At 59.3% G+C, this 26251-nt stretch overlaps 2 protein-coding genes across 5 annotated transcripts in view; one reads left to right on the forward strand and one right to left on the reverse strand.

The window, feature by feature from the left end:
- Positions 1–3765: 3765 nt before the first annotated feature.
- Positions 3766–11191, forward strand: PEX11G (peroxisomal biogenesis factor 11 gamma). Of its 3 annotated transcripts, XM_003981813.6 has the most exons (5): positions 4473–4605; positions 5902–6090; positions 8810–8988; positions 9874–9936; positions 10536–11191. In XM_003981813.6, the coding sequence occupies exons 1-5, from the start codon at positions 4546–4548 to the stop codon at positions 10768–10770; spliced, it is 726 nt and encodes a 241-aa protein (XP_003981862.2). In that variant the 5' UTR covers positions 4473–4545; the 3' UTR covers positions 10771–11191. The 3 variants fall into 3 exon arrangements, with proteins under 3 accessions (XP_011287127.2, XP_003981862.2, XP_011287124.2); XM_011288822.3 differs by lacking the exons at positions 9874–9936; positions 10536–11191 and having other exon boundaries at positions 8810–9823; XM_011288825.4 differs by lacking the exons at positions 5902–6090; positions 9874–9936; positions 10536–11191 and having other exon boundaries at positions 3766–4605; positions 8810–9843.
- Positions 11192–13028: 1837 nt separating this feature from the next.
- The window catches only part of ARHGEF18 (Rho/Rac guanine nucleotide exchange factor 18), an 85384-nt gene continuing 72161 nt past the window's right edge, over positions 13029–26251 (reverse strand). For both annotated transcript variants that reach the window (XM_045053098.1, XM_011288831.4), the window contains 13 exons: positions 25501–25749; positions 24422–24498; positions 23137–23315; positions 22256–22347; positions 20034–20216; positions 18696–18833; positions 18237–18358; positions 17669–17725; positions 17528–17575; positions 16946–17416; positions 16285–16618; positions 15307–15432; positions 13029–15226 (listed from right to left, as the gene is read on the reverse strand). In XM_045053098.1, coding sequence (XP_044909033.1) covers positions 15084–15226; positions 15307–15432; positions 16285–16618; positions 16946–17416; positions 17528–17575; positions 17669–17725; positions 18237–18358; positions 18696–18833; positions 20034–20216; positions 22256–22347; positions 23137–23315; positions 24422–24498; positions 25501–25749 — 2219 coding nt within the window. In that variant the 3' untranslated portion in view covers positions 13029–15083. The remainder of the gene's footprint in view (positions 15227–15306; positions 15433–16284; positions 16619–16945; positions 17417–17527; positions 17576–17668; positions 17726–18236; positions 18359–18695; positions 18834–20033; positions 20217–22255; positions 22348–23136; positions 23316–24421; positions 24499–25500; positions 25750–26251) is intronic.

A 26251-nucleotide genomic window follows, 5' to 3' on the forward strand; every position in this document is an offset into this window, starting at 1 on the left:
GTCGGTTAAGCGTCCGACTTCAGCCAGGTCACGATCTCGCGGTCCGTGAGTTCGAGCCCCCGCGTCGGGCTCTGGGCTGATGGCTCAGAGCCTGGAGCCTGTTTCCGATTCTGTGTCTCCCTCTCTCTCTGCCCCTCCCCCGTTTATGCTCTGTCTCTCTCTGTCCCAAAAATAAATAAACGTTGAAAAAAAAATTAAAAAAAATTAAAACAAATTTTTTTAATGTTTATTTTGAGAGAGAGAGAGAGAGAGAGGCAGAGTGCGAGTGGGGGAGGGGCAGAGAGAGGGAGACACAGAATCCGAAGCAGGCTCCAGGCTCCGAGCTGTCAGCACAGAGCCCGACGCGGGGCTTGAACCCACCAACTGTGAGATCATGACCTGAGCTGAAGTCGGGCGCTCAACTGACTGAGCCACCCAGATGCCCCTCAATATAAAACATTTTTTAAATGGAAAAATAATTTCTTAAAAAAATAAACAAAGCAGATGAAGGGGCGCCTGGGTGTTTCAGTCCGTTGAGCATCTGACTTTGGATTTCAGCTCAGGGCATGATCTCACAGCTGGTGAGTTCGAGCCCTGCATTGGCTCTGCCCTGACAGGGCAGAGCCTGCTTGAAATTCTGTCTCCCTCTCTCTCTGCCCCTCTCCCTCCGCCTGCTCTCTATCTCTCTCAAAAAATAAATTAAAAATAAAATAAAATAAATGAATAAATATATTTATATAAATATGTAAATTTATATAAACATATAAATGTATATACATATAAATAAATATATGTAAACATAAATATGTTTATATAAATAAATAAAGTTCATGACCCCGAATCAGCTACTAAATAGGCTCTTTCCTTCCTCCTTCCTTCTTTCTCTTTCTCTCTCCCCCCACCTCTCTTCTTGAGATATAGTTGACATATAACATTGCCTATGTTTGAGACACAACATATTGATTTGATACATTTATATTGCAATATGATTGTCAATGTAACATTAGGTAATACCTCCCCAGGACTTATTCCCTGAGTGGGTTTCTTCTCACTAAATTGAAGCAAATTGTTGCATTGTCCTCTGGGGTGAGGCCCCATCACCGGCTCCCCCGCCCGGAGGGTAGGGCGTTGGGCACCCGCCAGGCTGATGCAAATACAGTTTCCGCCTAGTCCTTCTGTCTGCTGGGAAAAGGAGGAGGTGGATCCTGGATGCTGTCAGAAAGCGGCGGGGGGGGGGGGGGGGGGGGGGGGGGGGAGGAGATAATTCTGTTGTTGAGGATCTTAGTTTTTCCGCAGAAAGTCTAGGGAAAGAACCGCAGCGCTCAGACTCTCCAGGAAGAGCGAACGCCTGGTTGTTGCTGTGGTTTGGACAATGCTCATGTTTTGCCTGCCTTCAGCTTGTTTTGTCTCGTCCCACCACGGTCACGGAGTGGCCTTGTCCAACGCCCGCGTTCTGTGAAATTATTTATGTCTCGCAGGAGCGCACCAGGGCCTAGCTGGGGCTGCCCCGCCAGCTCCTAGCGACCACAAGGCCAGCTGTGAATGCCAGTCTAGCTCCCTTCCCTCTCTCAAAGGTCAAGCTCGGCCCTAACTGATGGTGGAGGACGCTGGGAGGGTTGGCCAGGGCCCGAAAGACTCTCTGCTGTGTGCTTGGGGCCTGGCATGGGGCCGGCCACCCAGCAGGCACTGGGAGAAACGCACTGTGCTGTCACGAAGCAGTCAGGGACAGCCTGCGCTCAAGAGAAGGGACGTAACCACTCATTCAGCAGCAGGCTCTATAGCCCAAGATCCTCGTCCCTCTGCAGGCTTTGGGCTTGGCTTGGCTTTTGTCTGCAGCAGGAACAGTGTCCCGAGTTTTAAGCAAGGAGGGCTGTGGTCAGATGTGGGGGTTAAAGAGTGTCCTGAGATGTTGTCGGGGAAGGCAGATCGGGGGAGGCGGGGCTTGGGGTCCAGAGAGAAGGAGGGCTGCCTATGGAGGGAGCCGTGGGCCGGGAGGAAGCGATACTTTGGTGACTGTTGGGACGTGGGAGGGATGTGTGGGGGGAGAAAGAGGAGACAGTGATGACCGGTCTGTGACTGGGTGGCTCAGTGGCTGGCGGGGGAGCCCTGAGATGGGGACACGGAGAGCAAGACGTTAGGGGATGATGCTACAGTCGGTCTGAGACTTGCTGAGCTTGGGGATAGGGGTTGTGGGATGAGTAGGGACATTGTCCACGGGGCAGGTGGGAACAGGATCAGGTCAGGATTAAAGAGGCATGAGGAGGGGGGCGCCTGGGTGGCTCAGTCGGTTAAGCATCTGACTTCGGCTCAGGTCACCATCTCACGGTTTGTGAGTTCGAGCCCCACATCGGGCTCTGTGCTGATGGCTCAGAGCCTGGAGCCTTCTTCGAATTCTCTGTCTCCTTCTCTCTCTGCCCCTCCTCCACTTGTGCTCTCTCAAAAAATTAATTTAAAAAATTATTAAAAAAAAAAATAACGAGTCACGAGGGAGAGGTGGCCAGGGAACTCGTGGGAGTGGACAAGGTTTCCCGGGATAGTGTGGATGGAACACACACAGAGCTTTGGGCAGGGAGCTGAGCCCTGCAAGCTATGGCACTTATTCAGAACCTATTTTGTGCCAGGCTGTGGGGACGTAGCTGTGACCAAGAGAGATCAAATTTCTCACGTTCTTTTGAGGCACAAATAACTAGACAGCCAGACAAAGACACAGTATAGTTATGTTAGATAGTACTACAAGCTAAGGAGAAAAGTAAGGCATCAGGACATGTGGGTGGGAAGTGCCCAGGACGGTGTGAGGGGAGGTCCCATGAGAAGACAGATGATGTTCTAGTAAACATGAGGAAGAGGTGAGGGAGGGATCCATGTGGGAATGTGGAGGGAGAACATTCCAGGCAGAGGGCACACCAATGCAAAGGCCCTGGGGCAGGAGTGCACTGTAACTTCAAGGACCAGGAGGAAAGCAAAACCACCAAAATGTGGAAATAACCCAAATGTCTGTCGATGGCTGAACAGACACACAAAATGTGGTCAGTCCATACAGTGGAATAGTACTCAGCCACGGAAGGAATGAGGTACCGATATAAGCTACGATTTGGATGAACCTCGAAAACATTATGCTAAGTGAACGAAGCCAGATATGCGACCAGGTATGGTCACAAATCGCATTATTCCCTTTATATGAAATATCCAGAATAGGTACACGCACAGAGACAAAGCAGAGGGTGGTTGTTAGGGGCCGGGGTAGGGAGGAACAGACGAACCGCTTGCCCGAATTACAGGGTCTCCTCTGGGGGTGATGAAATTATTTTAAAGCTAGAAAGGGGTGATGTTTGTACAACATGGGAGTGTCCTAAATGCCACTTAAAATGGTGAATCTTTAAAAAAATTTTTTTTCATGTTTATTTACTTTGAGAGAAAGAGAGAGGGAGAGAGAGAGAGAGAAAGAGCTTGAGAGGGGTAGGGACAAAGAGAGGAGAGAGTCCCAAGCAGGCTCCACACTGTCATCACAGAGCCCAACAAGGGGCTCGGTCTCAGGAACTGTGAGATCATGACCTGAGCCGAAATCAAGAGTCAGAGGCTTAACCGGCTGAGCCACTAGGCACCCCTTAAAATGGTGAATCTGAGATGAATTTTACCTCAATTAAAGCCTGGGTGGCTCAGTCGGTTAAGCCTCCCACTCTTGACTTCGGCTCAGGTCGTGATCTCACCATCAATCGAATCCTGTGTCAGGCTCTGAGCTGGGCATGAAGCCTGCTTGGGACTGTCTCTCTCCCTCTCTCTCTCTGCCTCTGCCCCTCTTCCCCACTCACTCTCTCGTTCGAAAAACTAAAAAAGGAAATGAATCATGTTAACTTTTTGAAAAATGTCACCTTTTTGATGAGATTATACATGCATGTCGCACAAAATTCAAAAGCTACACAATTACAGATGATTGTTAACTAAACTCACTGTAATCATTTCACTGTATCCGTGGCTCAGGCCTTTAGGCCCTACACCTGCAACTCCTACAGTGCCGTCGACCAAACTGGGGGGCGGAAGGAAAGCTACAAACTGGTACAATGTGAATAATTTAATACCTTCTTCCCGGTCACGCAGTTAATTACGCCCCTTGGAGCAACTCCAGTCACCAGACTATCGCCTTGTCTAGAACGGTTGCAGTTTCCTTGACTTTCTAGCAATGCCTTCTCTGATATTACACCAGCTGCAACACGGTCGCTATAGACCAGCAGACAACAGGCGAAAGGGTGAAGCACAGAACTTATAAAGAAAAACCCCTTCTTGAACCAGGGCAACTTGGACATTATTTTTGTGGGCAGCTGGTTAGCTCGGAAAAGACCAGCCGTCGCGGGGCAGAAGGCAGCGGGTTCCGAGCCATCCGGGGGCACACGCGGCCGTCACTCAGCTGCCAACTCCGACGCTTCCCGATGCAGACAAAGGGCCGGACCGGGGACAAAGGGTCGCGGCCGCGCCTGCGCACAGCGTCCCCCCGGGGGCGTGGCCTCGCGCCTCGCCCCCGCCCCCTGGCGCTGCGCGCTCACGTCACGGTGGCGTCACGGCGGAGTTGCCATGGCGGCGCTGAGCAGCCTGGCGTCGGCGCTGGAGTCTTACAGGGGCCGCGACCGCCTGGTGAGGCTGGGGCGGAGCGCGCTCGGAGGTCTCGGGCCAGGGCCAGGGCTCAGAGACGGGAAACTGAGGCCAGAGAGGGGCGGGGTCGCTCAGGATCCTCCGTCGCAGAGGCCCTCCCCGGGCTGGGCTCCGACCCTGTCCCCTAGCGGCGATCGTTAGGTTGTTCCTGCTAACCCGTCATGGCTGGATTATTTTCAGTACCAACCAGATCCGCACGTTTGGACGGTTGGGGTCCGACCAGACCACTGAAGATGGTCACTGGGTTGTCCCAGTCATAGGACTTAGGATTTAGGACCAGATCCCCTATAACTGGGCATTCAGGTTGTTCCAGCCAATTCAACCTGGCTGGACATTTACAAGGCAACCAAGTCCCCGTTTGAACATTTAGGGTCTGACTAGGCCGCTGCAGTTGGTCCCTGGGTTGTCCCTAACAGTCTTCTACGGGGATTTAGGATTTTTGTAGGGCTTTCCCTGTGTTTGGATGTTTAGGTTCCTACCACATACCCTCTGGTTGGGCATTTAGGGTCCATCCAGGCCCTTGAGGGCAGAGTCTCTGCGTGTTCCTATAGAAGCTTCCTTCTTTTATAGGTAGGAATTTAGGTTGTACCAGGAAATGTACCAGTGGTTGGGCAGTTGCGTTCCAACCAAATCCCTTATGATCGGGCATTCAGGTTTTAATCAATTCCCAAGCTGGACATTTTACATTGCAGAGTTTTGCTGTTAAAAGGGACTGAAAAGAAATCAGTAACAATAATATATAAAACAACAGGAAAAAGCAATTTCTGAAAACCAGATGAAACACAGGTAGAAGGTATAAAGCCGACCCAGTTCTCAATGGCCCCAGTCAGCCACTGAGTTCCTTTGATCACTGAAGTAATTCAAGCATATGACCCTTTTGCTCACTGGGCTGAGGCCAGATCACTTCTCCCCTCCCCAGCCCGGCTGCAGACTTTGGTCCAGCTGGGTGGATGCAGATATACACGTCCGCCTCGTCCTCCAGCTTGCTGGGAAATGGTTTCATTTTCTTGTTCCCATCACATCTGTCTCTAAAGGGAGGGTGACAAGAGCCAGCACTCCCTTCGAGTGTCCACAGTGACTTTGGACAAGGATGCCATGTTTCTCCATTTGGCCCACGTGCAAGATGGGCCAGCAAATGTTCAGCTCTTATTGGAAGTTTGTTGATCTAGTCTACCGACCCCCCCCCCCCAACTTGGTCCCGTGGGACCCATGGCCACGGGGGCTGATCCAGCCTAGTCCGGGAGCACGGCCGTGCTGACTGCTTCTGGTGTCCTGCAGATCCGAACGCTGGGGTACTGTTGCCAACTGGTTGGTGGGGTCCTGGTGGAGCAGTGTCCGGCCAGGTCAGAAGTGGGGACGCGCCTGCTGACACTGTCCTCCCAACTCAGCCACTGTAGGACTGTCCTGCGACTCTTTGACGACATGGCCATGTTTATCTACACGAAGCAGTATGGCCTGGGGGCAGAGGTAAAGGGGCCGTAGAGAGGGAGGCACAGACTCTGGGCAAAAACTGGTGTTTTCTGGACTTGTCTGAAGGCTGTTGTGTGGGCAGTTTATTGTTTTGTTTTGTTTTTTAAAGTTTATTTATTTTGAGAGAGAGAGGGAGAGTGGGCAGGGGAGGGGCAGAGAGAGAGGGAGAGAGAGAACCCCAAGCAGGCTCCACACTGTCAGCACAGAGCCCGATGGTGGACTTGAACTCATGAACCTCGAGATCATGACCTGAGCTGAAACCAAGGATCAGATGCTCAACCGACTGAACCACCCAGGAGCCCCGGCAGTTTAATGTTTTTTTAAGAAAACTTTTGCTTTCTTTTTTGAGATAATCATATGTTCTCGTTTTAATTTAAATTAAAAAATAAGTGGGGCGCCTGGGTGGCTCAGTCGGTTAAGCATCCGACTCTTGATTTTGGCTCAGGTCATGAGCTCATGGTTCGTGGGATCGAGCCCTGCGTCGGGCTCTGTGCTCTCTCTCAAAATAAATAAATAAATCTAAAAAAATAGCTTCTACATTCATACATTCCAAAAGGCTATATGGGCTTGTATGTAGACTAAAAAGTCTCCCTCCTTCCTGATCCCCCTTCCCCAGTTTTCCTCCTCAGAGGCAGCTGTTGTCGGCTTTCTGTGATTGCTTCATGAGACCTGTACACGCACAGGCAAATACGCATTGTTTATATAATGAGCTGTGTGCCATTTTCACTGTCCCGCCACTTGCTTTTTTCGCTTAAACAGCGCAACTTGGAGGGCACTCCACATAGGTCCAAACAGAGCTCCCTCCTTCGTTGTGGCCACCTAGCACTTGCTATGCAGTTGGCTGGTCCCCTGTTGAGGGACATGGAGGTTTGGCTGTTACAAGGGGACTGCAGCGTTCTGCAGGAAGGCGCGTAATCTAGAACAGTGTTCCCTTGCCTGGGGCCATCTTGTTCCCCCAGGGGACATTTCCCCAGGGGATGAGCTCAGAAGCTGCCTGGGGCCATCCTGGCCAAGTCATGCCCCTCCCTGGGTGTCCTGCCCAACCCCTCTCCTGTCCCCTCTCTGAGCCACTCCATGTTCGCTCCCACCCTCGCTCCACCCCAGTGCCCATGGCCCAGTCACCCCAACTTCAGGTGCTTTCCTGGACCTTCCCCCTGTTTTGAAGCCCATCTCCTATCTTCTTCTTTGATTAGGGCATGCTTCCCATGTGCCCCCTGAGGACCCCTCCCCCCACATCTCTGCGTCCCTAGACCAGGGGCCCTGTGCACCTCGTCTCTCCCTTGGCCAGAACAGGAACTCCTTTGTTGGGTCCAGTGTTTCTGTGTCTGTGCCCCCTGCCCAGTGAGCATCTCCTCCCCGGTGTAGGGCCTTGACCTTGCTGCTTCTCTGGAGACACTGGAATGAGCACACTGGGGAGGGGCAAGGAGGGGCGGGGAGGGCTCTGTTCTCATGGAGGAGTGGAATGTGCCAGCACACCAGAAGGTCCAGGCAGGATAGGGGAGCTGGAGTGGGGTTCAAACCCAGAGGCAGGCAGGGTCACAGCTGGCTAGTGGGAAGGAAGGGGGCATTGGTGGGGCTCATGAGGGGGATCCTGGGAAGATGGAGAGGAGGGAGCGGGTATGGCAGGCAGCTTGGAGGCCCCCAGGGGCCTGGATCCTGGGGGGTGGGGCCCAGGCCCCTGCAGCCTCAACTGGATACAGGCGGTGGCTCAGAACTCAGGCTTGAAGGGCTTGGGTTCTGCTATTTGAAGGCCTGAGGCCTGTCCTTGTAGGAGAAGGGGCACGCGGCAGCTCACCCCAGGCACCCCCAGTTTGCCTGTTTGTGGGGATGTGCCCCCTCTCTGGTCTGGGGAGGCGACCCGAGCCTTGCAGCCTCGTGCCCACTTACTGTCAGCACTGAGTGCAGAAGCCTGGTGGTACCATAGCACCCTGCCTGTGGGGTCACGGTTCCCTCATGGGAGTCATCTGCGAACTTGAAAGACATTTCTGGGGGCGCCTGTGTGGGTGAGGCCGTTGATCGTCCGACTTTGGCTCAGGCCATGATCCCGCTGGATTTGAGCCCCGAGTAGGGCTTTCTGCTGTCAGCTCGGAGCCCGCTTCGGATCCCCTGTCGCCCTCTCTCTGTCCCTCCCTAGCTCACGTTCTCTTTCAAAAATAAATATATATGTATATAAAAAACATTCCTGGTGCCAGTGCCCACCCTAGACCTAGTGAGGCAGAAACCCTGGGGATAGGGTCTTTTTTAAAATTTATTGTTTATTGTTGTTTTATTTATTGTTTAATGTTTTACTTTTATTTTTGAGAGACAAAGAGAGACCAAGCATGAGCAGGGGAGGGCCAGAGAGAGAGGGAGACACACAATCCGAAGCAGGCTGTGCTGACAGCTCAGAGCCCAGTGTGGGGCTCAAACTCACGAACCGTGAGATCACGACCTGAGCTGAAGTCAGAAGCTTAACTGACTGAGCCATGCAGGCACCCCTAGAGGTGGGGGTTTTGAAGCTCCCCGGGGACTCCCGACACCTTCTGTTCCACTGGGCGATGACCACACCATTGGGAAGCAGAAATCAGGCCTTTCTCCTGCAGTGGCCCAGCCATGGGCCAGCCAGCTGGGCCTGGACATTGCCCTGTGACTGCCACCTGGCCTGGTCTGGGTCCCTAAAGTGGACGTGGGTAGGTCTGACTCCAGGCCCATCCCCCGCTCTCTCCTGGTCCTGCAGGAGGAAGACTTCTTTGTCCGTGGCGTATCCGTCCTGGGCAACCTGGCGGATCAGCTCTACTACCCCTGTGAGCACATCGCCTGGGCTGCCGATGCCAAGATCCTCCGTGCGGACTCTGCCCGGTGGTGGACACTGAGCACGGCCTTCTGGGGCCTCTCCCTGCTGCTGGGCATCGCCAGGCAAGTGGTGTTAGCACGCGCCGGCAGGCTGTATGGGTGCCCCGAGACCTGGGCCGGTGGGCAGACAGGCTGGAGGTGCAGGGTCTTGGCCTCTTCCCACAGTCCTCCTCTTGTTGCCCCCTCCCTGGATCCATCCAACGGCCGCCCTAACGGATGCCCACAAAGCCGGTGGCTTCAAACGTCACACGCTGACTGTCTCGCCGTGCTGGAGGGCGGACGTCCAGTAGGGACTCCCCGGGCTAGAAATCGGGAGGCTGCAGGGGACAATTTGTTCCTGCCTTTTCCGGCTTCTGGAGGCCACTGCCCTGCTCGGCTCGTGGCCCCTCCTTCCATCTCAGAGCCTGTGCCTCCAGCCTGTGTCCCTTGTCACATCTTCTCTAACTCCAACCCCGTGCGTCCTTCTTCTGGGTGTCATCCCAGGGCCACCTCGGTCACCTCCCATTTCAAACCCTTAACTCGGTCACATCTGCAGAGTTTTTTAGCATGTAAGGGAGCACACTCACAGGTCCTGGGGACTAGGATGTGGACATGTTTGGCACGTGCGTGATTGTTCCCGCCGGAGCCAGGAAGAATAAGTCCAGGCCTGGACCCGGTCTCTCCGTGTGCGTGGTCATCGGCGCACATCCCCGGACAAAACAGCCAGGGGTTTCCTGTCTGGCTGTGTGCTTCTGAAACCCGTGTCGTTTCTAGAACTGTGAAAGAATGGTTTCCTCCCAAACATTTTCCTCTCTACAGAGAGTTTGCTGAGTGGGTTTGTTGAGAGTCCCCTGCCCAGAAAACACAGGCAGAGCGTTCCCCCCCCCCCCCCCGCCCCGCCCCATACTGGCGTTTCCCGGCAGATGGGAATGCCCCTCTGGTGGCACATCCCCCTCTCTGTTGATGCAGGTCATTGTGGATGGTCCTGAAACTGAGACAGAGGCTGAGGGACCCCGCGGTGGCCTTTACCAGGTATGACATCCAGGGACATCTGGGGTTTGGTCGGGAGAAGGCTGACTTCGTCCTGCACGCTGGGGACCCAGGTGGGAGCCAGGAAGCTGCTTCCACCAGTTATGAGCCTCGTCCTCTGCAGGCCTGGGCTGGGGTGGCCGCGTGTGCTAGATCATGGGGCCTATGGCAGCTCCAGGGACTGGCACAGGTGGGGAAACTGAGGCTTGCTTGAGGCCCTGTAGACAGGAAGTGGCTGAGCCTTCATGGCGGCGCCCCCAGCAGGGAGGCTGATCTGGGACAGTCGTTTCTTGAGGACTGTGCTCACCGTCCATGTTTCATCCGGGCTGGGAGGGAATGTGGGGCAAAGCCGCACCCGGCAGGCCCAGAAGCTGGGCCCCCACCAGTCCCCCCACCCGTCTCCAGTGGCCAGACGACCGAGGTGTGGGTTTGAGACTTTTCCTGCCAGTCTGTGCCCTTTTCGTGCCATGAGCTCCCTGTTGGGGGGTGTGACAGGGACCCGGTCCCACATTTCCCTCCCTCTGCTGTCACCTCTTCCGGCCTGTTTGGGGGAGCAAAGGCACTCGTGGGTCGTCCCCAGCACCTTCTCTCTGCTCCCACAGCCGGCTGCCGCGGAGCAAGAGGAGGGCCTTGGAGGCCCAGGTTCAGTCGGAGGTGCTGACTCTCCTGAGCAACCTGGCCGATCTGGCCAACGCCGTGCACTGGCTGCCTCCGGGCGTCCTGTGGGCCGGCCGCTTCCCCCCGTGGCTGGTGGGCCTCCTGGGCACCGTCTCCTCCCTCCTCAGTGTGTACCAGGCCGTCCGGGCCGGTGACTGGACCGAGGCCACCGCCCCCTGACGTGGCCCGGGAGGTGTGGATGCAGCCGGAACCCCACCGGAGGGCCCCCTCCCACAAGGCAGAAATCACCGGGGCTGGGGCTGGGTCTTTAATTGAGCGAGTCAACGCCAGGTGTAGGGAGGTACGGCCCAGAGAACACTCGAGCAGCCTTGGGGACAAGGCCAGGTGGGGCAGGATGTAGGCAGGGGTGAGGTCCCCCGAGTGCTGAGGGCTAGGGCCTTCCGGGCTCAGTGGGGGAGGCTGCTCTCAGGTCCAGAGTAGGGGTCTCCAGGCCTCACGTGCAGAGGAACCTCAGCAGACCCTCGCGTGGCCTGTGTCCTGCGTTCCAATCAAGGCGAGCAGGAGAGCCCAGGCGGCGTGTGCCAGGTGGGCCTTGGGACAACGGAAACGAGGATCAATTAAAGGGTGTGCTGGTGCCAGGCCCACGTGTGAGCTCATTCTTGTCTCGCTGGCTCCTGCCCCTCCCGCCCGCAGGCCCCCTGGCTCACACCAGGCCCCTGGGCCTTATTTTCCGCGGTGTGTAAGTGCTGCATGGATGTGGTGGGTGCCTGGAAACCACACCTCCCCAGCCTGCCTCCTGGAACGTGCTTGGCTCAGTGGGTCCTCTCGGACTCTGTGAGCACAGCCCACCCGGCCCGGAGCAGCCCTTGGCCGAGGCGGGCGGCTCTCCCGCCCGTCTCAGGCACAGGGGCCACACGGACGCCGCCTCCCACCCCCACGCCTGGGTCTTGTCCTCCTGGGTATCGCTGGGGTGCTTGTGGCGGCTGAAGCATGCCACGCTCCGACATGGCCAGGACCCAGGGCTGGTCTGAGGGTGTCGTGGGCGCCAAGCTGGGGCTGGGCCATGCAGGCTCCCGTCTCCCTCCTCGTGGGGATCAGGGTGCGATGGGATGCATTTACTGTTCAGGCTGATGTTTGAGAGCCACCGCCCCCGTGTGGCCTCAGGCAGGCACCTGCAGGTGGTGGCCAGCCCACACCTGCCCCTCCCCGTGACAGGAGTCCTGGTGGGAAGGCAGAGGGGGATCATGCTGTCCCTCTGGAAAGATCTAACAAAAAATGGCAGTTTGCAGCCCCTGGGGCTTCATGGGACACCCACCGCATCTTGTTTCCCAAGGAAGTGACGTGGTGGGAAGAGCTGGGGTGGAGGCCACTTTGGGTGGACACGGGGCGCAGGAGAGACCCCCCCCTTGGAGCACCCTGCCCCACCTGTCTGTCCCTGGGGTTCACAGGTGGGGGGTGGGCCAGGCTCTGCGCCCTTAGCAGAGGCCCCCTTCCCAGCACTCAGGGCCACCAGGGAGATTGGGGGGGGGCGGTCACAGCAGCACCCACTCACCTGCCTGGAGACTCAGTTAATACAAGGCACCCAGGGCAGGGTGTCTGTGGGCAAACCACGTGAGCACCTGGATGCTAACGTGTCAGGTCACGGGTGCCCCAACAGGCTGGTGTCCCTGTGGGCCCGGGCTGTGTGGGAACACTGCTGGGTGGTCAAGGAGAAGCCCCACCTGCAGTGTGGCCACACCCCCTGCTCAGCCTCTTCAGGTCTTCGTTCCCAGGAGCTGGGCCTCAACAGGTTCTCTCGGGACCCAGGGAGTACACATGGCAGCAAACTGGGGAGCAGGGAGGCTGGTGGGCCTGGAGGATGGCCCAGAGGCCAGCCATGGCTCCTTGTCAAGAAGGCTGACGCCCAAAGACCACGGGGACAGGTCTGAACGGAAGGGGGCCGTGCTGGAGCGGGGAGGACTGGCGGTGCTCCCACACCTCAGTCCCCTGCGGAGGGCTGCTTCTCCCCGGGCCACGGCCGCCCTGGCCTCGCCACCACCCCCAGTGTGATCATCATCTGGAGCATCCTCAGAGGGGACCAGGGCGGGCTTGTGGGCTGGGCTCCTCTGTTCGGGGCCACGTTGCTTGCCCAGGAGGAGCCTCAGCATCCCTGAAGCCACCACCCCAGCTGCGGGGCAGGGGAGTGTCCTGCACTCTTCCACAGGCCTGACCCCTGCATGCAGCAGGTGGGAACATCAGCTCGGGGGGCTCCTACGGCATCCCGGCCACGCAGGTCCTGTGGAGGGGAGTCTGCGGGGCCCTGAGCGCGGCATCCAGGCCTCCCCCAGGTCCTACTGCAGCAGGGGGTGTGGCGGGGGGGGCCCCACCTGGGGAGGGGAGCCACGGGAGTCTCCCCGTAATCCACCATCACAGCACCGGCGTTGGGCAGACGATCCTCAAACAAGACCCCAAACCCTCAATACGAACACTCCGTCTGCTCACCTCCGACGCTTTTATTGCTGGAATCAGGTCTTAAGTTCTAAGACGGTTCTGAAAGATCCCGCGGTGAGGAAACGCAATCATCGTAAAAGCAATTGTCGGGTGGACTAAGATTATGGTCACGATTAACAAAGACGCGCACAGATTCCACAGAAATAGTATCTGTTCAGCCACCGACCACACAAGGAGAACTGGGCTCTACCCAGGGGTGACCTCCTGCTGGCCAGACATGTACCGCCACTGCCCCGCTGCGTGGCACGACCGAGAAATGCTCTCGGCCCCGTGGCGGGGAGCCCCGACTGCTGCCACGTGGCTGAGCGGAAACTCCTCACCGCGAGGGGCACCTGGCGGTCACATCGCCCAGCACAAGGGCCCAGGAGTGTTCTCTTTACGACAGGACAGGGACCTAAAGTCAACTTTTCTAAAGTGCTCCGATACGTCTCGGTACGACACGAACACTGATTAGAGACGTGGCACAGGTCGGCTCCGCTGTGTCACAGGACCGAGGGAGACGGCTTTTCCTTGCTCCTCGAGGAGGAGGAGGACACAGTCGAGAGCGGGGAGAGGAGGGAGCAGGCGGGGCTTCTCGGAGAGGCCCGGGAACGTCACACCATTTCCTGTGCTTGGGAGAGGTTCACGACCGCTGCTTTCGGTTCCTCCGTCAGGAATGCCTGTGTCGCTCCACCCTGCAGCGCCCCCGCTCCTTGGTCAGCGAGGGACCCAAGTCCTCCCGCCAATGCCTTGGAAGGGACTGGGCTCTGGGCTCGGTGGCGGGGCCAGGGGTGCAAAGGCTGCGGGATCCCCACTCACCCACCCGGCACCCAGAGTTCCTCCACAGCTGAAGTGTGGCTCTGACCCGTTTGCCACCCCTGACCGTTCCTGGACATCTAACACCCTCCCTCTCACCCCCTGCCGTCCACAGCTGTGCGGCTGGACTGTGGGGTGGGGGGGAGCTGCCCTCCAGGGAAAGTGGACAGTAAGCTAGCATGGCTCACTGGGCATGAGGCACCCACGGCCATCTGGCCACCTAAGGTCTCCTGGCCACACGTGACCCCTCTAGCATCTCACCCTTGTCTGCCAGGGCAGGGCAGCCCCACCACTCCATTCCCTAAACCAGCACCTGCCCCTCAGTGAGGGACACCTGTCCCGGGGGCTTCCTCCCTGTGGCCCCAGGAATACCAGCCCATCTCATGGGGGCTGGGGACCCTCTGCTAGGAGCGGGACTCTCAGGAGTGCACGAGTCCTGCCTAAAGCTCTCGATTTGCCTTCTCCGGACAGGCTGAATGCCCAGAGAACAGCTGGTGCCCTTGAATCCCACAGAATCATGCCAACTGGGTGAGGTTCCTCTGGGAAGCACAAAGTTGAGCAACAGCAGGTTTTAAAAACCTCTGTCAAATTAAAATGAGTTATGGCCCGCCCCTTCCAGAACCTATAGAACCTGTCTACGGTGCCACTGGCCATCCCCTTCATACGCCCTGCCCTGTGGCCCTCTGTCCCCAGGCGGGCTGTGTGCCACCCCTGGTCTGAGCTCACGCCCTCGGCCTTGAGGTTCACCGTGAACACATGTAGGTTTCTGCTTTGGAAGCTGATTCTGCTGACACCACCCACCCCTCCTGGTGCCCTAATGACACGTTCCAGCGTCTCCTGGGGGCTGCGGAGCCTGGCCCAGGGCCAGCACCTCCTCCTTAGACTGGGGTCTGGCCTGTCACCAGGCTTCTTGCGTTGGGCAGTCCCTGGGAATGATGGCGTGGAGTTGCTCTCTCCCTACTCACGTGGGGTGCTACAACTGAACACAGCTCCTTAGGTCAGCTCTGGCTCACCCTTCGATTACAAACTTTCCTTTCTGTATCAAAAAAAGAAGTTTAGAAAGTTACCCAGGCACCATTGCTAATCCTACAGAAAGAGCCTCGAGACGACAGGCCCGCCCTGGCCCAGACCCCAGCCCCAGCCATGCGGTCGCTGGTGTTGGTCTGCTAGGGAAGGGGGGAGGGACAACTGGGCTGCTCCCCGGAGAGCAGGACAGGGAGGGGTCTGCACCTGGAGCCACAGCCCCTCTAAAAGAAGATGACGTCTTCCTTGCCGGCTTCTTCCTTGTCCAGTGGCGTGGCGGGCAGTGGCAAGAAGGATGGGGGCACGGGTGCGCCCCCGGGCTTGGAGCCCTCAGGGGGCACGTCGGCTGGGGCTGAGCCGCAGGGGTCTGGAAGAGAGGGGGGGTGGCGGGTGTCGGCAGCTGCCGGGCATCACGGCAGCCCCGCTGTCCCGGGGGGCCGGGCTCACCTGGGAGAGGCGTGGAGCCGTGGCTGCCTGGCAGGACGGGGCTCAGCGAGCGGCGGTTCCGAGAGGCGCCCTCGTCCTTGCCCATGAGCTTGCCGAGAAGCAGCTGCTGCTTCAGGTCGAAGGAGGCTGAGGGCAGAAGGGCACGGCCCGGGGTGTCTGGCCTCGCTCCAGGCACACAAGCAGCCCCCCTCCAACCCCTCCTTGGCTCTTCCCCCAGACGCTCGAGGGAGGACGCCGGCACCCATGACCAAGGGCGGCCCCAGGGACAGTGAGGCCGGACTACAGTGCGCCGCTGGAGAGAGACCCCGTGACCCCTGAGTCCCAGCAGTCCTGGGACACAGGCCCTGCTCCTCAGGGAACACCCCAGGGCTGGCTCCCCTCAGCCAGAGCCTGCATGCTGACAGCACCCGAGGGAGCCCCCCCGGGCTTTCCCTACCGGGGACCACTCGCTGCAGAGTGTTCTGTGCGAGGACCTCAGTGTCCCCTCTGTGGACCGAGGACCCCGTAGAGATGTGGGTGCTAGTGTCGGCACTGGCTGGGGGCTCGGTGGGAGTGTTAGCACTGCTTGCCTCGATGTCTCTCAGTGACCCAGGCTCTCTGACCTCTCCTCCTTGGTCACCCCTTTGCAGGGCCCCACTTTCTGAACTGCCAAGAGGTTCCCTCATCCCCAGTCCCAGTGTGAGGGCCGGGGTAGGAAAAGGACATGGGGTTTGATGTTTTCATTTTGCTTCTTGGGCCGGAAGACCACATGGGGACAGTTCGTCTCTGTAGCCTGGTGTCACCAGCTGTGCCTTCCAGTTTCCTCCTGGTGCCCCTTCCAGGGAACAGCCCTGGGGTCCCATTTTGGTTTGCTCCCAAGAAGCCGCTTTGGTCTCACAAACGGTGGTGAGTGGACCGGGTGGGCACCTGAGATCACCCGTCACCTAGAGCCCGCCAGGACTCGGCGGCCTCAGCTCCGCCCCCCCACTCCGGGCTCACCCGAGCTGTCCCAGCGCTGGGAGCCCCTGCTCTTGCCGCCCTTGTCCTTGCCGCCCTTGGTGGAGGCGGCCAGCTTGGTGGGGATTTGCTGCTGCACGGCCGCCTGCCTCTGGATCTGGTTGGTGGCGCTGAGCAGCTGGATGGGCACGTCGCTCTTGGCCGGCCGACCCTCCGCCGGGGTGCTGTCCCGGCGAGCCACCTCGGGGCGCTCTGGGAACTCGGGGCCCGAGCTGGACAGCAGCAGGCTCGCCCGGGGTCCTGGCGCTTTGGCGAGGCCGGTGGGCCCTTCCAGCCCTTCCCCGTTGAAGCTGGGAGCGTGGCTTGGGGGCTGGGCCTGAAAGAGGGACAGGCGCCACATCCCAGAGCTGTCCCTCCTGCTGGAGATCACGTCCCACCCCCCCAACCCCCCCAAAGCCGCTGTCCCCAGATCTGCAGTGTCCAGGGCCGGTTTCGCCCACTTGCCCCACCCAACCTCCTCTGGGTCCCGGGGCCACCTAAGCGCGCGCGGCTGGGAGGTTCTGTTTGGGGGCGGGGCCGGCGCCGGCCTCCCGGGTCGCCACTTACTGCTGCAGGCACGCGCACCCAAGGTTACACTTAGTCGCGCCCGCGCGCACGGCACTTATGCTGACACGCGCCGGGGCTCACGCGCCCCGCCCCTCACCTCGGCCAGCGCGTCGGGCGGCAGCGCCCCGGGCGCCGTGTTCTGCTTCTTGAGGCGCCGCTGCTGCTCCAGCTGCTCGCGCTCCCGCTCCACGGCGCGCTGCGCCTCCCGCAGCCGCTCCAGGTCGTGCTGGTAGGCGCGCCGCTGCCGCTCCAGCTGCTCGCGCTCCTGGCCCAGCCGCTCCTGCAGCTGCAGCGACTCTTCCTCGCGCTGCCGCAGCCGCGCCGAAGCCACGTCGAGCTCCTGCCGCTGGCGCTCCCGCTCGCGCTCCCAGCGCTGCTGCTCCAGCCGCAGCCGGCCCTGCTGCTTCTGCACGCCCGCCAGCTCCTCCCGCTGCTTCTCGAAGTTGCGCTGGCGCTCCTGCTCCAGCAGCAGGTTCCCGCGCGTGGACTGCAGCCGCAGCTGCTTCTCGCGCTCCTGGAGGGCGGCCCTCTGCATCTCCACGTAGCTGTCCTGCTGGGCGATGACGGCCTGCGGGGGGCGAGGCGGGGCGTGGGGGGAGGCCCCGATGTTAGGAGGCGGCTGGCCCTTCCCCAGACCCTAGCCTCCGGCAGGAAAAGGGCCCGGGCGCAGCCCCTGTACCTGGAGGCTGAGCAGCAGCTGGGACAGCGTCTGGATCCGCTGCACGAGCTGTGGAGAGGGAGAGAGACGCGGGCTCCCTGCACGAAGCTGCGCGGGGCGTGCATGCCCACCCCCGGGGAGATGGACGAGCCCCGAGCCTACCTCCAGCTCCAGGACGGCGGGCAGACGGGGGCCAGACTCCGCACCTGGCACTGTGACCTGTGGAGGCAACAGCGTCAGACTTGAAGAGCTAAGGACCTGCTGATTAGTGACCAACAGGTCCTTCTCCTCCCAGCCCCGCCCGGTCCTGTGACTCGCGTTGAGTCTTGGCATCTGGACGACCGCACAGGGCAGCCTTCCTGGAGGCGGGAAGGCGGCTGTCGTGGGCTCACCCTGCGGAGGCTCGGGTCACACAGCGGGTGGTAGAGGGAGCCTCAGCCGCAGCCCTGCTCGGGCCCCAGTGCGCCCCAGCCTCCGGGCACCAGGACACTTGTACAGACCCAATGCTGGCGGGCCCCGCAGGGTCTCTCCTCTGCTGATGCGGCTACAGCTACTGCCCTGGGCCTGTCCCCTCTCTCATCCCATTCCCGGCCATCGTGGGCCACTCCCAGGGACAGCGTGTTGCCGCTAGATGGAAAAACTAGACCACGCAAGCACAGGCTGTTCGCACTTGGCAACGGTAACGAAAAGGGCTTGGGCGGCCCTGGACCTGGCTATGGGAGCGACATACCACAGGTGGTGGCTCCTCAGAGGCCCCCGGGGTGTCGCCGGGCCTGGAGTCTGGGCTGCTCACCGGGCCTTGCCAGTCTCGGGGGCCAGGGTCGCTGCTGCAGACCTTCTTAAAACTGCCGTCTGAAAACCCCAATCCAGGTGCGTGAGGGGGCTGGAGGTCCCCCAGGAGTCCGGACGGGGCCCCACAACCCCGGAACCCAGGTAGGAAATTGTGGCCAGGCCGCTACCCTTGGGCTTGTGCCAAAATGGCAGCATCGGAGACACACGCCAGCAGGAAAGGGAGGGGCTGGTCTGCGTGCCGCTGTCGGAGCATGACCGACAACACCCTGAAGGTTCCAGAACCTCACCACAGGGGGTTTATAATCGTTGAGGGGAAGCAGCAGCAGAGACACCCAGCAATAAATGCCTCGGCTTTGCAAAGGGAACATTCCAAGCTGTCGCGAGAAGCCCCACTCACTCTTGCCGGGGCTGCCCACGGTGTCGCAGCCCCCGAAGGTGTCTGCCCTGCGGGACAGGCCCGCGGAGCCTCCCCCATCTTCCGCCTGACCGTTGGCGCTGGCCAGCTGCCTGCAGAGCAGGTTCTGGATGTCCTCAACTGTGGAAGGAGATGGGAGGAAGCGAGTCGCCCTGTGGAACCACGCGGGGCACAGGGATCGGGGCCTAGAAGCTTGCAGGGCCTGGCTCACGGTCTTCTAATTCCTGTTGCGGGACTTCAGCCCCCGCTCTGTGCATTCCCCTAACTTCAGGTACTGCAGCCAGGACAGGCCAATGCATGTCTGCAGGTCAGGCTGGACCTCGGGGCAGCCTGTGGGAGGGGCCAGGGAAGAACTCGGGTGTGTGCTTGTGTGTCAGGGGTGCACACAGAAGATCGGAGGCCATGGGAGGGTGGCCTCTGGGGGCAGGTCTGGTCACACAAAGTGCTTTAGGACAAACAGGCTTTGGCCAGTGAGGTGGTGGGGAGAACATTCCAGGCCCAGGCACAGGATATGAGAGGGTCCTCAGGGGGCCAAGAACAATGGCCCCTGAAGAAATGTGAGGAAGCAGAAGGTCAGTGTGGCCGGAGGACACGAGGTGGAGCAGAAGTGGAGTCCACAAGGGACCCCCCTGGTCTCTGTTCCCTTCACTCTGAAGGAAAGGTCTGGAGGGCAGCTGTCTCTCTCGTTTGTCACTGAGAGAGCAGTTGCCAGCTGTCTGTCTGGACCCAGTGAGCACTGGCCGGCTGGCCTGACCCAGGCTGGGCCTCGTGCGGAGCTGGCCCGGCAGCTGTGTGGGGGCCGCCGGGGGCTCTAGCAAGGACCCTGATGGCTCCACGAGGCGGGCCTGGCAGCAGAGTGCTCACGGAGGGCAGGAGACCGGCCAGCGCCCCCCTGTGGTCGCTGTGTTCAGAAGCCTCCTCCACCCAGAGGTGGGGTTCCAGGCCCAGGGGCAGGAGCCCTCTGAAATGACCCACCAAATGTGGATATGTGCATGATCTCTGGGGAGATCACTGGTGCCCCACTTCTCTTGAGGGTGGGGAACCCATCTCGGTCGACTTCAGATCCTAGGGGACTGGCGTGGTGCCTCGTGTAGCAGGTGCTCGGGAGAAGGTGCTGAGTCTGCCGGGTGTCAGCGCTGCTCCTGGGAGAATGCCCGCCCCAGCCAGACAGAAGTGCGTCCCAGACAGGGCGGCGAGTTGGCCACACTGGGTCACGTGCCGTCCTGGGGTCCCCCCGAGAACCACCCCCCACCCCGGGTGGAACTGTGGCGGCAGCAGCAGCCGGGTGCCCAGTGAGGGCCCCCAGGCTCGGCTCCTTACTCTCACTCATGGCCGACTTGAGAATCAGCTCCCCCTGCACGGTCTCGGAGGGGTCCCCTCCTCGGAAGAGGAGCCGTGACGGAGCGACGTCTTCCAGCCCGCTCGTCTCGGCCATCTCCAGGTAGATCTGCTGCTTCTCACTGAGGCTCTGCGCAATCTGCTGGTCTTTCAGGTTCAGTCGCTCTGCAAAGGGATGGGGCGGGGGGGGGGGGGGCAGCGGTCAGCCTTCCAGGATCATTTCTCCCAGGAGTGGGCTCTGGGAGGCCCCTGCAAGGGGGGGGGGCTGGACTCTGGGGACCCCAGCTGACCCGCGGCCCAGCCTTCCAGCAGCCCACGGGGAAGGTGAGGGCACAGGCCTGCCTTCTGATTGTTCGCCCCAGCTATGAAAAACTAAACACCATGGGGTACACGCGAGGACTTTCACGGGCCGATTTATTAGTTTGGGCCAAAGTGAGAATGTTCAAAGACTTAGTTTTCCTATCCTGAGCGTGTTCTGTCAGGCATTTAGGCCAAACTCCTTGCAGGTCTCTGGGTTTTATGCCTTTTTTGTAGTTGCGGCCACGGCAAAGCTCTCACTGGTGACTGCTAGAATACACGTATCACGTTCAGCTGCATCTCACAGCCTCCCGTAGTTTTCTGGTTGATTCTATTAGATTTTCTAGGCAAATAATCATGTCACATGTGAAACACAATTCTGTCCCTTCCCTTCCAGTCATGATCTGACTTCTGCTCCTCCCCTTATCACCCAGGCCAGAGCTTACAGGATAAAGGCAATAATGGGGACAGGGGCTGGCCCAGCCTTGCTTCTGATTTTGAGGAGTGTCCCTGAGGTCCCAGTGTTAAAGATGATCAGCTTTTGATCCAAGATGGGAACGAATATCTCCATAAAGAAAGCACCTATTTCTAACGCAAGCTTGTCACGAACGTGTAAGGAACAGATATCGTTGTAGGACCGTGGCATCCACAGAGGTGTGTCCTTGGAGATGTGCCTAGCACAGGGTGTGTGTTACATAACCATCCCGCAGAAATAAAGAGTCTGAATGAATACGGCATTAGCGTTGTGCTCCCGGGGTCAGTGGGATTTTCCACCCCTTTCTTCTGGACATTTTTATTAATCAGTGCCCTCGAACGTATGCCTCTCCCTACAAAAAGAAATAAAATATAAACTGCCTAATTTTACGTGCTTACTGTCTAAACGCTACCTAATTTAAAAATAAGTGACAGTGAGAGGAAGGAGAGAAGCCGACTGAGACCACAAAGTACTGGGAACCGTTGTTGGCAGTGACCTCACTTCAGTCCCACAGGAGTCTGTTAAAGCCGGGAGAAGAATGGATAAGCACATAGGTGCGTCTGTACAACGCAACAGTATTCAGCCTTAGGAAGGAAGGAAACACACACCCTACAACACGGCTGAACCCTGAAGCATCGTGGTCTGTGGAATCAGCCAGACACAAGAGGGGAGAGATCGCAGAACTCTCTATACACAAGATCCCCACGACAGGCCAATTCATAGAAACAGAAAGCAGAGCAGAGGTTACCAGGGGCAAAGGGAAGAAGGAGCAGGGAGTGACCGCTAATGGGCACGGGGTTTTTTTGTGGAGAGCTGAAAATGGTCTGAAATTGTGGTGACAGTTGTACAATCTTGTGATATACACCCGAAGCCACTGCATGGTATGCTTTAAGCGGGTGAACTGTGCAGTGTGTGAATTATGTCTCAATAAAGTAGCTGGAAAAAAAATTAAAACAGGGCGGGGGGAGCCGAGGTCCCTAACCACAAAGCCAGGGCTGGTCTCGGTCTGCCAGGCTCCAGAAGGAGGCTGTGGGGTCCTGTGCTATTCCAAGTCCCCTTGGGGCTTTTGTGTACGTGACCTGGGACACCCACAGCGAGCTCCTTCCTGGACAGGGACGGAGGGAGAGGGCAGTGTGTGTGGCGAAGCGCGAGTGTCTCGAGGTGGCTCAGGGGCCCCGAGCGCCACCCTCTCCCTTTCTCATACCCCCTCCTGCCGATCGCCAGCTCATGACAAAACCTCACTGCAAAGGCCCCACAGAGCTGTAGGGCACGAGACAGCCCACGGGAGTCACTCCGTGGCCAATCCCAGTGGGAAGGAACAGAGATGCCGCTCATGGTCCCTGGCCCACTGCCTCAAGACGGTGCTGTGGAGCCTTCTGACCACACGAGGGACACATCGTGGGAGTCAGAGGTCCAGACTGACTCCCCTTACCTTGGAAGTCCCTCAGCCTCAGGGCGCGGGCCTCGACCACCTTCCTCTCCTCTTCGGCCTCGCTGAAGGGCCCCTCCTCCTCGTCGGGACAGCTGCAGGGAGAATGGGCAGATGGGCGAGAACGCCTCACGGGCAGGCTGGCCTCAGTGACGGGCCCTGAGAGCTCTGTCTGCAGAACCGGCTGCCGAGAACGTCTCGTTCTGTGGGTGACTTAGCTTGCTAACGGTGTGGGAGAAAAATGAGGGAGAAGAGAACGGCAGCCACCGGCATTCATCCCGTCTCTCAGGGTCCACACGTAACCAGCCACTGGTTTACGTGCCCGGTCACGACGCGGGAGAGGAGGAGACTGAGGACAGCTCACTTCCGGGGGACCTCCAGAACTGGCATCGGGTATGGAGGGAGCTCTGGGCAGGCTAAGGGTCCGGGAAGCTGCCAGATGTAAAGAGAGGGAGCAGCAGGCTGGCTGGGTCCTGAGGGGTCCCCTGGCCTGAGGAAGAAGGACGGGACACCACAACCTGCTCCAACAGGCCCGGCCCCCTGTCGGGTGTCATTGGTCGCATCCCACCAACACCCAAAGTTAGAACCGCCTGGGCCCGCACCCGCCGGCCAGCAACGTCGCGGCCCCGTTAGCAACTGACAGGTTGGGCTGTTGTCGGAAGGTGCCAGAATGGTGCCACGTGTCCCTTTTAGACGAGGGGGATGGACAAAGCACCAAGGCGGAATGAGGGAGAGGAAAGGCAGAGGGGTCTCCGGCCGACCTGTGACCTCTAGTGCTCTCTCAGGCCCTTCAAGGCCACAGCTGACTGGGTGGCTGTCAAAGCCCAAGGCTACACGGCTGGGGGGTCGGGTCGGGAGGGGGCGCACACACGGGCCCTTCTCACTTCTCAACGGCCCTTCTGATGTGAGCCATCCAGGTGTTCCTCTCCTCTTTGGAGCTGGTGTAGATCTCGTACATCTCCGGGCCTCGCAGGGAGACGCTGATCAGGAACATGGCTTTCTCCTCGTTGGCCACTTCCCTCACGATGAGCTTTTGCAATGAGATGACCGGGCGCTTGGAGTCCTGTGTGGGTGCAATGCGGTGGTGAGGGGGTAGCTTCACCCTGCCGTATCTGAATGGCTGTCGCGCGCCTGTCTGAGGGGGAGGGGCCGGGGGGCGGCAGGTGCCCCATCTATTTTCAAACAATGGAAAGCAGAGATATTTTGCCACGTGGGGAAAAAAGACACGACTGCAACGATCTCCTCGTATACTCTGCTTATTGTGGTTAAACACGTGTTTTATAACCAGTGATGCACGCCACTGGACAACCCCAAGAGATACAAGGGTAGGTAGTGTATGATCACAAATGAATCTTCCTCCTGACTCTGTGCCCCAAACCGCCACAGCCAGGCAGTATTCCTCTCTGTGATCCTACGAGAGACGATGCTCTGACACAGCCCGGTAAAATGCACGTTAACTGGCGGTGATGGGCTGAACTGTGCCCCCCAAATCCTGATGTTAAAGCCCTGACCCTCCTGGCGCCTCAGAATGTGATTCTGTAGAGGTGGGGCCTTTACAGAGGTGCTTAAGGTAAGATGAGGTCATTAAGGGAGGGGGTCCCATCCAGTAGGACTGGGGTCCTACTAAGGAGAGGGGACGGCGCACACAGTCACACGGAGGGGATGCCACGTGAAGATACGGGGAGAGGATGGCAAGCCGATGAGAGAGGCCCCAGGAGAAACCAGCCCTATGCAGGCCAGGCTTGGCTCCCGTGACAAGGGTGTCCCGGGATCAGAGCGCCGTGGGGCCAAGATGCTCACAGCTCCCAGGGAGCAGCTGCCTGAGCTGGGGTCTTTGGTGGGGAAGGAAGGAGGGGATCTCCTGGCAAGGATGTGGGAGCCCCCGAACCCCCAAGCCCCTGAGAGAGGAAGAGTCACGGAGGCAAGGAGGCTAAGACCAGACAGGATGTCAGCCCAAGGCCCTGAGGCCTCCTCAGGCCATCAGACAGGACCCTGGGTCTCGGAAAATTCTACTCCTGCCCTGTTGGAACCTCCTGGCCCCTGGGAGGATGTGGGACAGAGGGTGAACTTTCGGATGTGTCCTCCCGGCCGCCCTCCGACTCAGCTGCACAGCCACCCCCTAACGTCCCGGAGGGCAGGACCTAACGTCTGACGAGACGGGATACGTACCACGGAGGCAAAGACGTATTTTTGATCCTTTTCTTGTAGCAGCAAAAGCACATCAGTCAGAAGGACAACGAGAACATCTGATGAGAAAGCACAGAAGGAAATGTCTCACAGGCTCGCAGGGCCACATGGGTCCTGCCAGGCAGACCCACGCGTCCAGGGAAGGCTCTAGCCCCAGGGCAGGGGGGCTGGTCGCTCAGCCTGGCGCCATGATGCTTCTGCAGGAGCCTGAGGGTTTCCGTCCACCTCACGGCTCTCCATCACCTCCTGGGTTCCAACATTTGGCACAGATCAGTGGCTGGAGGTTGCTGAACCTGCCATTCAGTCCCTGTTGTGATGGCACCTGCAGGTCTGGCCTCTGAGATTCTCTGGCTGATTCCTCAAACGTGAATTGTGTCCCCCCCACCCCCTCCTGCTCCCAGGTCAGCGGGGACTTGAGCCAGGGACGTCGTGGCCTGCCCTCAGGCCCCTTGTCCCTGCGGGGACATCTGACAGCAGAGCCCTGGCACGTCCTGCACGGAGCGTCCAGCCGGAGCCCGTGTGTCTCAGAAAGCAGGAGCAGTGCCCTCTCCAGACACCCAGACCAGACGCCTCTCCCCACGAGTCCTCTCACCTGCGGCCTGCAGGCTCCTCCTCGCAAGCATTTACTGCACTTCTCACTACTTCTGGCTTCCTTCCTTCTTTCTTCCTTTCTGCCCACTGGCTGGAGCCCCCGAGGGCACAGCCCTCCCACCACCCACCACCCACCTGGGTGTCGTGCACCCAGGAGGCGCTAAATTGCCTGCCAGATGCTCGCCCGTGCAAGCTACGAACAAGCACATCTGATCCCTGGCCACCTCAGGCACTCCCCGCCAACGATTTTGAAAGATGCTGGTGTCAACGGACAGGTTAGGAGGTTTCCAGAAGCTCGTGGTTTGGCCCGGGGAAACGCAGGCTGGAGGCCAGTGTGCTCTCTGGTCTGCAAGTGCACTGTGGGTTTTGGAGGCGGGGCCCACAGTACCCCCCGGGCAGTGAGCAAGAGGCTCGGGGACGCGGGGGGGCCCTTCCGCGGCTGCCCCCCGGAGGCGGGGGCCCAGGCTTACCTTTCAGGCGTCCCGACGTGGTCTTCCAGCACAGCATGCCCTCCAGATGCAGCTGCCGCTGTAACATGTCCTCCTTGCGGAAGGTCAGGCCGTTCTTGAGCTTGCTGGAGGACTTCAGGTCCACCCTCCCCGCGATCTCCCGGAGGCGCTGGCCTCTCTCGAACTCGCTGACCTTGGCGTCCACTTGCGAGATGATGTCTCTGATGAGCTTCAGGGCCTGGCTCAGGTCTCTGTGGTCCTCGCTGCCGGCTGCCACACACCGCAGGGTTAGCGCCTTCCTGTGTCCCCGTTCACAAACACGACAGAGGCGGACGTGCTATGGGCTCTACGAGGTGCGCTCCCTGAAGCCGCTGCTCAGAGGACCCTCAAGAATCACCTCCCAACCCGCGCCTGGATGTAAATGCTTCTCCAGATAAAGGCGGCGGCATCTGGTTCCCGCTGAGACAGCCTCCACTGAACGTGGAAGCCGGCGCGTGACTGAGAGACGGAAGCGGCCCTGCCCAGCCCTGCTGCCTGCCCCTCCCCGGTGAGCGCCCCCCGCCCCCAACCCCGTGCCCACCAGCTCTGCCCAGAAGACTCCCTCCACCTCCCACCGTCGCCCAGAGCTGGCTCCGGTAGCTCCGAGGGTCCACTCGTTCTTGCAGGGCCCGAGTCTCCTGGGGGTGGGGCTCGTGTGGTCGGGCCCTGGCCTCTGAGAACCCCGGGCTGGCCCGTGGGCCCTTCCTCCTCCGCCCGCCCGCCGGGTTCCAGG

Source organism: Felis catus, chromosome A2 (genome assembly GCF_018350175.1).
Source record: "Felis catus isolate Fca126 chromosome A2, F.catus_Fca126_mat1.0, whole genome shotgun sequence".
NCBI lineage: Eukaryota > Metazoa > Chordata > Mammalia > Carnivora > Felidae > Felis > Felis catus.

What these genes read in the sequence shown, in the direction of transcription:
- PEX11G (XM_011288822.3), top strand. Translation starts at nt 4,546, where the DNA reads ATGGCGGCGCTGAGCAGCCTGGCGTCGGCGCTGGAGTCTTACAGGGGC. An exon ending in ACAGGGGCCGCGACCGCCTG is followed by an intron (nt 4,606 to 5,901) that starts GTGAGGCTGGGG and finishes GGTGTCCTGCAG; the next exon opens with ATCCGAACGCTGGGGTACTG. An exon ending in AGTATGGCCTGGGGGCAGAG is followed by an intron (nt 6,091 to 8,809) that starts GTAAAGGGGCCG and finishes CTGGTCCTGCAG; the next exon opens with GAGGAAGACTTCTTTGTCCG.